The 13,170-nt window shown below is 53.4% G+C and overlaps 6 protein-coding genes across 6 annotated transcripts; 5 read left to right on the top strand and 1 right to left on the bottom strand.

Annotated features, from left to right (window-relative positions):
• Positions 1-752: 752 nt before the first annotated feature.
• On the top strand, positions 753-1,548 carry J4E88_002559 (uncharacterized protein; the record flags this gene model as incomplete). The annotated part of the gene is made up of 2 exons (XM_049396220.1): positions 753-957; positions 1,064-1,548. The coding sequence occupies 2 exons, from the start codon at positions 753-755 to the stop codon at positions 1,546-1,548; spliced, it is 690 nt and encodes a 229-aa protein (XP_049257568.1).
• A 925-nt stretch (positions 1,549-2,473) lies between these two features.
• On the bottom strand, positions 2,474-4,635 carry J4E88_002560 (uncharacterized protein; the record flags this gene model as incomplete). The annotated part of the gene is made up of 2 exons (XM_049396221.1): positions 2,474-3,875; positions 3,929-4,635. 2 exons carry the CDS (start codon positions 4,633-4,635, stop codon positions 2,474-2,476), a joined length of 2,109 nt encoding a protein of 702 aa, XP_049257569.1.
• Positions 4,636-4,888: 253 nt separating this feature from the next.
• Positions 4,889-5,755, top strand: J4E88_002561 (uncharacterized protein; the record flags this gene model as incomplete). Its single annotated transcript, XM_049396222.1, has 5 exons — positions 4,889-4,913; positions 4,968-5,026; positions 5,081-5,359; positions 5,411-5,667; positions 5,719-5,755. The coding sequence occupies 5 exons, from the start codon at positions 4,889-4,891 to the stop codon at positions 5,753-5,755; spliced, it is 657 nt and encodes a 218-aa protein (XP_049257570.1).
• A 693-nt stretch (positions 5,756-6,448) lies between these two features.
• Positions 6,449-6,949, top strand: J4E88_002562 (uncharacterized protein; the record flags this gene model as incomplete). Its single annotated transcript, XM_049396223.1, has 2 exons — positions 6,449-6,489; positions 6,562-6,949. The coding sequence occupies 2 exons, from the start codon at positions 6,449-6,451 to the stop codon at positions 6,947-6,949; spliced, it is 429 nt and encodes a 142-aa protein (XP_049257571.1).
• Positions 6,950-7,797: 848 nt separating this feature from the next.
• J4E88_002563 (uncharacterized protein) lies at positions 7,798-11,008 on the top strand (the record flags this gene model as incomplete). Its single annotated transcript, XM_049396224.1, has 6 exons — positions 7,798-7,801; positions 8,119-8,197; positions 8,243-9,103; positions 9,151-9,344; positions 9,391-9,416; positions 9,470-11,008. 6 exons carry the CDS (start codon positions 7,798-7,800, stop codon positions 11,006-11,008), a joined length of 2,703 nt encoding a protein of 900 aa, XP_049257572.1.
• Positions 11,009-11,368: 360 nt separating this feature from the next.
• J4E88_002564 (uncharacterized protein) lies at positions 11,369-13,098 on the top strand (the record flags this gene model as incomplete). The annotated part of the gene is made up of 8 exons (XM_049396225.1): positions 11,369-11,614; positions 11,662-11,808; positions 11,859-11,875; positions 11,924-12,023; positions 12,074-12,469; positions 12,518-12,641; positions 12,690-12,809; positions 12,872-13,098. The coding sequence occupies 8 exons, from the start codon at positions 11,369-11,371 to the stop codon at positions 13,096-13,098; spliced, it is 1,377 nt and encodes a 458-aa protein (XP_049257573.1).
• Positions 13,099-13,170: the final 72 nt, after the last annotated feature.

The following is a 13,170-nucleotide window of genomic DNA, read 5'->3' on the forward strand; positions in this document are numbered from 1 at the left end:
ATCATCACAACGACCTTTCGAGACGCACCTGACAGCTCAGGCACAAATAATCGACAGCTTTATGCCAGAGCCCAAAGCCACCACACCTTGGAACATGTTAGATGCCAATGCTTACACGGCGGCCTCGCACCGCCCCAACGCAGCCGCCCCAGTGATCACCATGACGCATCTAATATACAACCTCCATATAGCCAAGCATCGCCATTACAGTCCGAAACCCAAAAGCCCACACCCATTGCGCCATGTGACATCGGTACCAAACCACCAATGCCGTGCCCAATCAGGTTAAAACGCTGAAACCTGGGGCGACATGGCCCGCATGCAAGTTCAAAATCTCCTCCATCTACACTCGCCGCCTCCGCTTTCCCCCATCCCGGCGAATGAGCGTGTGTCGTGCAAATTGAGTGCTGACGGCCTGACGGGGCACGCGCTACCCGACAGGTGCCAAGGAAAGCTTGATGCCAGCGATGTTAATCTATCTAAGTGCTCGGGGCGAAAATGGAAGAAGATAGGTGGGTGGAGGCTACGAATAGGTGCGGAGATGACGAGGGAGGAGTAGGTACAGCGGCCCGGGTGGATGTTAAACGTCGCTGTTAGATTGCTGTGGTGAAGTGTACTACGGTGCATGCATGACAGAGAGAATCGAAAGTGGTGAATAAATACTGGGAATAGTGCCAGTGGTCGAAACAAAGACTCGATACGAATCATCATACCTTTCGCTCTTTTCGCACCTTCTTCCATCGACATCCAACATGAAGTACGCCACCGTTTTCCTCGCTGCGGCGGCGACCGTCTCCGCCCACTCGACCTGGCAAGAACTTTGGGTCGGCAGCGAAGATAAGGCGGGCACATGTGTGCGAACTGTCAAAGACAACAGTCCCATCACCAGTCTGACCTCTCCCGACATGTTCTGCGGACGCGGCCCAGCGTCCACATCTGGGGTTTGCGAAGTCGCCGGTAAGCCTTGCCAATCCATTTCCATTATACTCAGCCCATTCAGCATGGCACATGTAATGGGATATGAGGATGTGTTACATATGATATACTAACAAAACCCCCACAGCCGGCAGTTCCCTAACCGTCGAAATGCACGCCCAACCCAACGCACGCTCCTGCTCCCAACCCGCCATCGGCGGCAACCACTACGGCCCCGTCTTCGTCTACATGGCCAAAGTCGCCGACGCCAAAACCGCCACCAGCGGTTCCTTCTTCAAAGTCGCCGAAGACGGATACACGGGTACAACAGCGTCCTGGGGCACCGAGATCCTTAATGCGAACTGCGGAAAGCGCGCCTTTACCGTGCCCAAGAACATTGCTTCCGGGGACTACTTGGTCCGCGCCGAGGCGATTGCGCTGCATGCTGGTGCGAATAACCCGCAGCCGTATGTTAGTTGCTTCCAGGTCAAGGTTACTGGGGGTGGCAGTGCGACGCCGAGTGGTGTTAGCTTTCCGGGGGGTTACAAGACTAGTGATCCTGTCTTTACCAAGGCGATTTATGATTCTAGCTTCAAGTATGTTAGCCCTGGGCCGGCGGTTTACTCGGGTTGAGAGTGCGCGTACTTTGGTGCTGTGAGGCTTTCGGGCGCCTCGCTTTGGGTTGTAGAGTTGTTGGCTTCCTTTTCATCTTTATGAAGAAGAGACTTCAGGTAGCCTATGTACATATTATCGTTAGCGCCATTGCAGAATGAAGAGGCTCATGTACATACTCGATGTAATCCGTTGCACCGCATCCGCAATCTCCTCACCCGAGTCTATATTATCATCCAGCGTCAGCGCCGCAGCGACATACTTAACCGGCTTAACAAACGGCCTCCCCTCCTCGTCATCAGGAGGAGGAAAAAAATCCTATCGAATCGAGCAACCTGCCTAAAGGCATGTTCGTATTTGCCCCTCTTATTCTTGTACTCCTGCGATTCTTGGAACGTTTCAAAGTCGAACTCCGCGCAGTCTAACCCGTTCGGCTTGGGTATCTCCGCCAGGGTCAACAGTTCTGTTGCTGTCCTCGTCAAGGTGTTGCGGTAAGAAACCATTTTGGCAATTATCCCCAGGGCCTCGTTATTGTCGTCATACTTTCCGTCGAGAAATTCTGTTATGCAACCGTTGATCCCTGTGTTTGGGGCCAGGTTGTCTCTACCTGGGAAGCTGTTGAGGTAAAATTCGCACTCGGACTTAAGGGCGTTTATTTTCATCGTCAACGGACTGGGGCGTTCTTGAGGGGCTTCCATTCTCGAATTGGAAGGGGGTGGTGAGTCTTGCTGTGGGATTTGCATGGTGGATAAGTCGGACTTGATGGGGAAGATAGCGAACGGAGGTTTATATACCTATAGTGCGCTACCTGCACCGCCACGCTGATACAGAGCTTCTAACCCAGGTTCACGAATTTGGGTAGATGCGATGTGGATTTAGGAAGTCGTGAGTGGTTCGTCTGCTCTGCGTCATCGCAGTACCGTGGAAGAAAGTGGATTCAACCATGTTACAGCTGCAACGCGACTTGCGTCTCCGCGAGTTTACGCCCATCGAAGCCAATGCCTGTGACCTCAACCTCGATCTTTTGTCCAGCAGAACCTTCAACGAACTTCTCGTTGAGAATGTGCTCCAATGCATACGCCTTCGCCAGAAGCAGCCCTTTACTTCGAATTGTAAAGTGCGCGAACGGGCCGGTGATGTCGCTCCATGGCATACCTGCCGTTTTGGATTCGGACTTCGCTGCATCCTCGTAGTTCCAGCACAGTCTGACGTGTTCACTCACGCCTTCACCGCGCTTTTCAACCCGTACATCCTTGATGCTGAAAGAGGAGCTTGGAGGTAGCTTCAATGTAGACGAGATACAAATCTCCTTGAAACCAATTAACCTCACAGGCCCACGTAAAGTCCCCCTCAAAGGGCCTTTAACCCGCACACCCAGCTCTTCTATCCTCGCTCTAGGTATATCATCTAGCAACACGATCGGCTCTCGCGATAGATGCAACGTGTGATAATGCATCGTTCTACCCGATTTGAAGTACACAAAAAACGTCATGTCCTCCATTTCCGGCGGTCTAGGATCCTCGTAGCTGTCTAGCACCATCGCGAGTTGCAGAGACCCATCCGCTGGCATGTCGAGTTTGTAAAGGGGAAGGAAGGCTTCTACGTCGCAGTCTTCGTTTGGATGTTCTTGAATGAAGGAGATAACTAGGATGTTGCGGTTGTGAGAGTGTTCTATGTGATGGGAGAGTGTGACGCATTCGTTTTTGGGCAAGATGCTGGCTGGACGCGGAAGGACGGATTGCGAACCTAGTTGTGAGTGCGCGTCGCTGTTGTTGAATAGGTGTTTTGTGTCGTCATCATGTGTTGAGAATGCGCGGGTGAAGTCGGTGTAGAAGAAGTGTTCTGAGCCTGCCACGCGCTCTTTGGCTGTATGTAGAATTGGAGAGTCTTTGTTTGGTGGGTGACGCGATGTGCAGTCGCCGCAGGTGCACTCAATGCTCTCCGGAAGTGACGTGCCTTCCCAGACGGTGCGTTCGACATCCCGCTCATGGCCTGGAAAATGCTCGAAGGACCATGCGGGCGCGAAGATGCCAACTGAAAGACCGTATTCTGCGGTCTTGGCTAATGCCACTCCAGTGTTTGTGCCACCGCCTCCATATTCAGGATAGGTGACGCGTGGATGAGTAAAGCTAGACTTGTTTTGGGCCCAGACATCAACGCCAAAGTAAATCTTCTTTCCATCACCCAGATAGTTGGTATACGTCCCGAGCTTTATTGATTCAGAAACATCAACATCCGTCCAGCAGTAGTTGGTGAGTAGGTTTTCGCATGCGTCAGCATATTTGAGGTTGGAGCTGGTCAGCGCGTTCTGGTAAGATATTTTGTTGGAAGTGGTGAGCGCATCATACCTGGGATAGAGTCATGTGTCAGTCATGGCGGGTAGTGGATGTGAGATTGTTACCATATGAGTCGTTTGGTGACTCCTAGTTCGTCTCTCAGCTGACGTAGAAAAGCTTCAAGGACCTCTGAATTCCATACGTCGCTTGGGAACGGCTTCTCGATGTTTATGAGCCAGCCATCAAAGCCGAAGTGTGTTGCAATGAAGGCCAACTTCTTCGCCATGGGGAAGTTCATCTCCCCAGACTCTTCTGTTGTATGATTAAACACACGTTCCGAGCCTTCAGTTTGCCGTTCAATCAAGAAGGTGCCCAGCGCTTCCACACCGTTCCTGTGAAGCGTATTCGTCCATGTGGGTGGTGGCACACAGACTAGCTTATGAGAGAAGTAGACAAAAGTATCAACAAACTGGAGGTATTCACACGAGTAGAGTTCCTTGTCTACACCGACGGCCTGCACGCTTTCATAGTCGTGGTAGTTGCCAGAATAGTCATGGATCAATAGAACACCAGTTTTGCGGTCGTCGGTTGGAACTCCACCAGTCGCTCGTAACAACGGCGTATTGGCTCTTTTCAGAGGGTCAGAGTCAGCGTCGGTCCACGATTCCAATTGATCAAAGGTATCGAAGTAGGCGAAGCCCTTCAGTCGATCTAATGCGCGCTGATGGCGTCTCTCTTCCGGTGTAGGTCCCGTGTCCGGGGTGGGAAACAGATGGCGGTAACCATCGCGGATCGGCCTGAGGATGTCTTTCCACCCAAGAAGAGAAGCCATATCCGACTGGTGGTGAAAGTGGTGAGTGTATGGCGACAGTGGTGCGAACTGCTGCGGGAAGTAGCGGCGATCGGGATGACGTTGGCGGCAGGGGCATGTCTTGGCGTGCAAGGCTCCACAGCTCCATCCCTACGTGAAGCAGCTGGCGGAACGTGTCTTTTATGTCAGGCACTCAACACCCACCTCCCACCACGCCTCACGTCGTCAAACCTCTGCCGCTCCTTTCGCCGCGACCAGCGACCCACGCACCGCCATGATGAATCTCTTCCGACTGCTGGGTAAGCCTCGCGACACCAAATGATGCTTCGAGTATGATGGGCTAACACGTCTAGGGGATTTATCCCACCTGCTATCCATCCTGATTCTGCTGCATAAGATGAAGGTGTCGAGCGTACGTCTACCTGCATTGTACACGTAATGCGCCGCACATACTGACACGGCATAGAGCGCGTCCGGCATCTCGTTCAAGTCACAATTCCTCTATCTGATGGTCTATCTTACGCGTTACGTCGACCTGCTGTGGACTTTCTACGAACCCAAGTCGCTCTACAATACCATTTTCAAAATCATCTTCATCAGCACATCCGCCTACACCGTCTACCTCATGCTCAACGACTACAAGCCGACGCACGACCCGAATCTCGACACGTTCAAGGTGCAATATCTGCTGGGAGCGAGCGCGGTGCTGGCGATACTGTTTCCGTACAAATACACGTTCTCTGAGGTGGGTAGCAGCAGGGCTTGTAATGGGAGAGGAAGGTGCTGACTGAAATAGATACTGTGGGCTTTCTCCATTTGGCTGGAATCCGTGGCAATTCTGCCCCAGCTCTTCATGCTGCAAAGAACCGGCGAGGCGGAAACGATCACAACACACTACCTGTTCGCGCTGGGTGCGTACCGGGCGCTGTACATCCCCAACTGGATCTACCGCTACTTCTTCGAGGTGCCCAAGTTCTACGACCCGATCGCGGTGATTGCAGGCATCATCCAGACGATCCTGTACTCTGATTTCTTCTACATTTACTACACCAAGTACGTCTCCAATAACCATGAGGTGCATCAGCATGCTAATTGAATGTTCAGGGTCATCCAAGGCAAGAAGTTCAACCTGCCCGTATAGACCGCGCGCGCATGGACGCTGCTCCCTTCTGCTGTTGGCGGCCGACTTCGGTCCTACTCTGCTTCGTATCTGGGCATATTTGTGTTAGGTGGGCGTTTTGTGGCATTTTTATGGAAGGAGGTAGCCTCTGATAGTTGGCTGGTTGGGCGTTGGACGACATCACACGACGGGGGAATGGGCATGTAGGAAGATACCTTGAAATGAATAGACGTGAGATGGTCAGAGGATTTTATCGAATATGCAAGCGATAAGGCTGAGACAGGAGAAAAGCAGTGCATGCATGTGCGCCACCGACTGCAGCCTCGAGGCCTCAAGGGGAGCCGAATGCTTACCTGGAGGCGCACTGCCAATCAGCGGACGCTAATTCGGCGGCCAGGACTCCGCACCATCCATGCATCTCACAGCCGTCAGCCCTCTTACCTTTGATACTTTGTTATCCTAATAAACCCATTTGCTATTTCTTCGTCCGCTCGCTGTTTTCACGTTGCCCATTCGCCTCGCCGACTTATCGCATTAGTCAGCGCATCCACGTCCGCCCGTCGACGATTATCGCCTCCGCCTTAGGTATCGCCGTAAAGTGCGCGCCTCACACGACACCAAACATACGTCAGGGCCATTAGGGCTGCAGCGTGCGCACGCGAGGCTCCCTACCTACACACAACCATAGTCACACCCACAACCCGCCAACCCGCCATGTTCTGCCTCCGCAGCTGGATCCCCGTCCTGTTCTTCTTGTAAGCACCCATCCACCCACCCCATCTACCTCCCACTCCACGCGCATTCCCTCTCTAACACGTCCCCCGCAGATTACGAACGCACGCCTCCCCCGTCTACCTCGTCCTCTTCATCTCAGCAACCTACTTCCTAAACCGACCGTGCGTGTACTGCTCGCTCCTCCTCTTCATCCTCGTCGTCGCCCTCTTCGACTTCCACACCCCGTGGTTCGATGCGCCGCTGTCCGATAGCGCGGAGCTGGCGCTGAATGGCACGGTTGCGGAGACGGCGGGTGTGCTGGCGCAGGCGGCGAATCATACGGCCCAGGCGGTGGTGAGGGGGGCGGTGGAGGGGGTTAGGGGGAGGGTGGGACTAGGGCAGGGGAGTGAAGCTGGAGGGCAGAGTTATGAGTGGGTTAAGGGGTTGTTGGGGAAGAAGGAGTGGAGGATACAATGTTTGGATGTTTTGATTAGGGTTTGAATGGAGGGGGTGGATTGGGGAGATGGGAGTGCGGGTCTGCTATGTAGAGGTGTGCGAGGCGTTTGTGGCTGGTAGGCGTGGTGGAAAGGATACTATCGCATGGCTGGGGCGTATACTGAAGCATTTGCAGGCGTCAATGGCATACCACTTTCAGGATTGATACCCACCGGTCCATGCGTGATAGATGTGCTACAAGCATATGAAGAAGGTAGAGGACATTGGAGAGACGACGCGCTACAGCCCATCACAGCAACCCATCAGATATAAGAGGATAAGAACTATCTCAACTTCCAAGCATCATCGCATCTGCATCTAGATAAATGCACCCAAGACCCCGCGCTAGAGCCGAACGCAGGGATTCAGCCTAGGTGGGGCGCTTCGGCGTGCCGCACGCGCACCTTCCCCTCTAAGCCTATACGCATCATCTCATGCCAGTCCAATTGAAACATTGACACCCCTCTTTCCTCTTTTGCTCAAGCCTGTTCCGTTCACGTTCCCAGGCCGCCTCCCCCGCGGACCTTCACTCTGGCTACCCTACTGGTTTCCGCGAGACTCTGCTCTCGACAATTGAGGTGTAGAGCTAATCATCCTACGCGTCTGTATTCTGCTGTATCGCATTCACTCACCTCGATCCACCTTAGCCGCTCTAGAAGCTTCTCTTCTGCAGCTAGAGAGCTTGATTCCGGGTGGGTGGGGGAGGCGGAGGGGAGGCGGCGGGGAGGAGGAGGGGTGGAGGTGGAAGAAAACAGAGAGTACGTCTTTGACTCAGGTCTTGGTGGTGATGGTTATCACGAATGGACCCTCGAAGTGGCATGGGGGAGCTGGTGGAGCTAAACAATTTTCTTGGCATGCGTCCTGAAGCCTCCAATACCAATTGCTTGCATGATTGCGCTCCCCTCTTTCCTCTTCCGCTCAAGCTCCCTGGCCGTCTCCCCCGCGGTCCTTCACTCTGGCTACTCTACTGACTTCCGCGAGACTCTGCTCTCGACAATTAACGTGTAGAGCTCATCCTACGCGCCTGTATCCTGCTACATCGCATTCACTCTCCTTGACCCACCACATCCGCTCTAGAAGCTTCTCTTCGGCAGCTAGACAGCTTCAGTCTGCCCCACGTACCCAGTTACGCCCAAGACCGAGGCTTGCCGTAGCAAACACAAACACGTTTGCAGCACAAAAGAGGTTCTGCCAGAGCGAAGTCACCAGCAGTTTCGTCAACATGGCTTCAGATCGCGATGTCCTCCCCGCATGGTTAGTTGATCTCTCTCCAGTACTATAACCAAGCTAACATCCCAGGGCCAAACCTTCGCACTACGCCCTCTCCCTCCACGACCTCGAATTTGGCGGCAAGTTTGCCTACAAGGGTACCGTCAACATCACCACCAAGATCACAAAGGAAGATGGCTTCAACACCCTCGTCCTCAACGCACATCAGCTGAAGCTGCAAACCGCCGAGTTGAAGGCTGGCGACAAGACACTGTCGGCAAAGGACATCTCATACGATGAGAAGAGGCAACAGGTCACACTCGACTTCGGCGAGAAGATTAGCTACTCTGGCGAGGCTCAGCTGGAGATCAAGTTTGAGGGTTTCGTCAACAACATCATGGCTGGCTTCTACCGCTCCAAGTACAAGCCCAAGGGCGACGTCCCCGCTTCCGTCGCAAAAGACGATGAGTTCCACTACATGTTCAGCACCCAGTTCGAGGCCTGCGACGCCCGCCGCGCCTTCCCCTGCTTCGACGAGCCCAACCTGAAAGCCACCTTCGACGTCGAGCTCGAAGTGCCCAAGGACCAGGTCGCCCTCAGCAACATGCCCGAGAAGGAGATCAAGCCCAGCAAGCGGGACGGCTTCCACACTGTCGTATTCGAGCGATCGCCTATCATGTCTACATACCTGCTGGCGTGGGCTATCGGTGACTTTGAGTACGTCGAGGCTTTCACCGAGCGCAAGTACAACGGAAAGAACATTCCCGTCAGGGTCTACACCACCCGCGGTCTCAAGGAGCAGGGTCGTTTCGCTCTGGACAACTGCCACAAGATTGTCGACTACTTCTCCGAGGTCTTCCAGATTGACTATCCTCTTCCCAAGGTCGATCTACTGGCTGTTCACGAATTCTCACACGGAGCTATGGAGAACTGGGGTCTCATTACCTACAGGTACGTCAAGTGCTTGAACAAGTTGGACTTTATGTTAACGTAACTAGAACTACTGCCGTACTCTTCGATCCCGCTACATCGGCCGACAGCTACCGCAACAGGGTCGCCTACGTTGTTGCTCACGAACTTGCCCATCAGTGGTTCGGTAACCTTGTCACCATGGACTGGTGGAGCGAGCTTTGGCTCAACGAAGGTTTCGCGACATGGGTCGGATGGCTTGCCATTGATCATTTATACCCAGGTACGTCAAATCACTACTACGGCAGAAACCTGCTAACCCTCACTAGAATGGAACGTCTGGGGACAGTTTGTCGTACGTCACAAATCTCGAGGTATCTACTATCAGCCTGTTGACATTTTCTCTAGACTGAATCCGTCCAACAAGCTTTCGCCCTTGACGCGCTACGAACATCGCATCCTATCGAAGTACCCGTATACGACGGTCTTGAGGTCGACCAGATCTTTGACCACATCTCCTACCTCAAGGGTTCCTCAGTCATCCGCATGCTGAGCGCTCACCTTGGCGAGAAGGTCTTCCTGCAGGGTGTTGCCGACTATCTCAAGGCCCACCAGTACTCCAACGCCACTACCAACGACCTGTGGTCTGCCCTTAGCAAGGCATCTGGTCAAAACGTCAACACCTTCATGGACCTCTGGGTTCGCAGGATCGGTTTCCCAGTCGTCACCGTAGCTGAAGAGCCTGGTCAGATTGGACTGCGTCAACAGCGCTTCCTCCTTGCGGGTAACGTCAAGCCCGAAGAGGACCAAACTACCTGGTGGATTCCGCTTGGCCTTCACTCTGGCGACTCAGCTTCCAGCGCGTCTGTGCACGAGACCACTGCTATGACACAGAAGGAAGACACAATCCGCAACGTCAGCGACAGCTTCTACCTGCTCAACAAGGACCTCACTGGTTTCTACCGCACCAACTACCCTGCGGACCGCTTGAAGAAGCTCGGAGAGGACCGCGATCAGCTCACCGTGCAAGACAAGATTGGCCTCGTAGGTGACGCCTACGCCAACGCAGTAGCAGGTTACGGCTCCACCGCTGGTCTCCTCGCACTGGCAGAGCGCTTCCAGGACGAGTCTGACTACCTTGTATGGTCTCAGATTCTGACCAACATTGGCAACGTCCGCAGTGTCTTCTCCGGCAGCGAAGACATCAGCGAGGGACTGAGGAAGTACCACCTCAAGCTCATCACCCCAGCAGTCGAAAAGGTCGGCTGGGAGTTCAAGGATGGCGAGAACTACCTCGTCGGCCAACTTCGTGCCAGCCTCATCCTCTCCGCCGGCATCGTCGGCCACAAAGCCACCGTCGACGAGGCCCTCAAGCGTTTCGACGCCTACATCAATGGAGACAACAAGGCCATCCACCCCTCGCTCCGCCGCGCCGTCTTCGCCACTGCCATCAAGAACCGCGGCGAACCAGCACTCAAGGCCGTGCAAAACGAATACCTTCACACCACGTCCATCGACGGCAAAGAAATCTGCCTCGGCTCCCTCGGCCGCGTCCAAACCCCGGACCTCGCAAAGCAAGTCATGGACTTTGTCTTCTCCGACGCCGTCGCCATGCAAGACAAGCACAGCTCCACCATTGCCCTCGCCAACAACTCAAAGGTCCGCCCGGAGGTCTGGCACTACATTCGCGATAACTGGGACTCCAAGGTGCATCCTGCGCTTGCTGGTAATCCTGTTGTCCTGGAGAGGTTCCTCAGGTTTGGATTGAATAAGTTTACGGATAGTAAGGTGGCGGATGAGATTCAGGAGTTCTTCAAGGGTAAGGATACGAGGGGGTATAATAAGGGGCTTGAGGTTGTGGATGATACTATTAGGAGTTATGCGGCTTATGCGGAGAGGGATGCGGGGGTTGTTAGGGAGTGGTTGGGGGCGAATGGGTATGCGTGACTGAGTGGGAAGATGTGATGGGATTTGCATAGTGAGCTGAGATACAGGTTCAAGATATGATCGTCACGTAAATGTATGAGCTGACGTTATTCCGACAATGTTCGTGATTTTCATGAGACCGTCTTTTTCCATGATACCGCTCTTGTTAAGCGCTGGCTGAGCCAGCTGGACGTAGCTTCCGTGGGGGTAGAGTAAGGGCGGCCCTTTGCATTGCGAACACACGTCTACAATCCAGGTAATAGTCGCTCTTCCACCGATAACATCACCGGTGCACTTTCTCAGTCTACGCTCCTCGCCCGACTTCCACTACCATCTTTCAAAGAATCTCTTGCGCTTTACGTTGTCCGAATCATACCCAACATGAAACTTGACCTGCCGAAGATTACAGCGAGTGAGCTACAGCGCCTCCTTAGCGACGGTAAGATCACCAGTCTTGATCTCGTACGCCAATACCACGACCAGATCCTCAAACACAACGACAGACTTAAGGCCATGATATCGATATCGCCGCTTCCACATTTGGAGAAGATTGCGGCTAAGCTGGATGATGAGAGACGTCGGGGGGTTGTGAGGGGTGGGATGCATGGTATTCCGTTTGTTGTCAAGGTGGGCTTATGGTAAAGTCATCTTGAAATTGTTGACTGAATTGTAAGGATGCCATGGATACGTCAAGCGAGTTCCAGCTCGAATCCACGAATGGTGGTTGGGCGTTTGTGGGCTCCCAGCCTCGAGAAACCGCCACGGTCGTTAGGATGGCAGTGGATGCTGGACTTATCCTGATGGGTAAGGCGAACCTCTCCGTACGTTCTGGCTCGTCTTCTCGAGGTCCTGAACTAACCCACTCCGACAGCAATACGGAAACTGGAAGTGAGTCAAGATACGGAGACGCGGAACGCTGTAAACTGACCTCTCCAGGGCGTCCGGCATGAGCGGAGGCTGGTCTGCACGTGGAGGCCAAACGCAATCCGCATACGTGCGCGGCGGTGTAGTCGACGACGGCATCTACGGCCATTCAGTAAGGCCTCTCTCCTTATAACACTGATCTTAATGCTCACGACCCTACAGAACCCATCCGGCTCATCAACAGGCTCAGCCGTAGCCATCAGCGCAGGCTTCGCCCCCCTCTCCATCGGCGCTGACTTCAACGGTTCTCTCACGAATCCAGCTACTCGTGCTGCCCTTTTTACTATCCGCACTACGCCCGGTATAGTTTCTGAACACAGAGGATTCCCTTTCTCGAAAAACAGGGATAGTGTTGGGCCTATGGCGAAGACCACCGATGATCTCGTCAAGTTACTCAATGTCATCGTAGATCTTTCACATCCGGAAGTGCCCGACCAAGGTTATAATACCTCCTTTTCTCGCGACTGGAAAGATATCTCTTTCGCCACCATAGACCCACACCACTGGCATCTACCAGAAGCCGTTCAGAAGCCGCAACCTGGAGCACTGGACCAAATCGTAAGTACACTTGCAATGAGATAGAACCATAGCTTACTCAGTGGGAAGATACGAGAGACACTCGCAGCCTACAAAAAGATCGCAAGCCTCGCTAAGCGCGTCGTCGGCCCAGTCGACCTGATCTCAGACGAGACATTAGATGAAAGCATGGACGACGTCTTAACCACAATCAGTCAGTTCAAGAACACCAAGGTGCAAAATCCACACTGACACACCCCAGAAAACGATTTCTCAACCCTCTTCGAAGCCTACACAGGTGGCCTAAACTCACCCAAAGTCAAGACCCTCGCAGGACTAATCAATTTCAACAAACAACATCGCGAGATCGAATTACCAGACTGTATGACAGCCTGTCAATACCATTCTCATCTTCTGTCCATTACTAAACTCAGTTATCATTAGGTTCTCCTAAGCAAGACAAGCTTATCCAAAGTTTGGAAGATGCCAACTCGCTCACGGATGCAGAGTATGACCGTCTTGATGTAAAGGCGACCGTGTCCGCCGCTGATGATGCGATCGATAAGATGCTTCGCGAGCATGGTGTCGACGTGATAATAGGGCCAGCAGATAGCCGTCTACCTGATGTTGTTGCTTTAGCTAGTAAGCTCTGTGCTTTGTCTGTCAACTAAGCTTCTTCTCACTACGTGCACAGGATATCCATCGGTGACTCTACCGCTGGGTTATCTGGATTGGAATGGACG

Source organism: Alternaria novae-zelandiae (assembly GCF_023758075.1).
Source record: "Alternaria novae-zelandiae strain BMP 2774 chromosome Unknown scaffold_4, whole genome shotgun sequence".
NCBI classification, from domain to species: domain Eukaryota; kingdom Fungi; phylum Ascomycota; class Dothideomycetes; order Pleosporales; family Pleosporaceae; genus Alternaria; species Alternaria novae-zelandiae.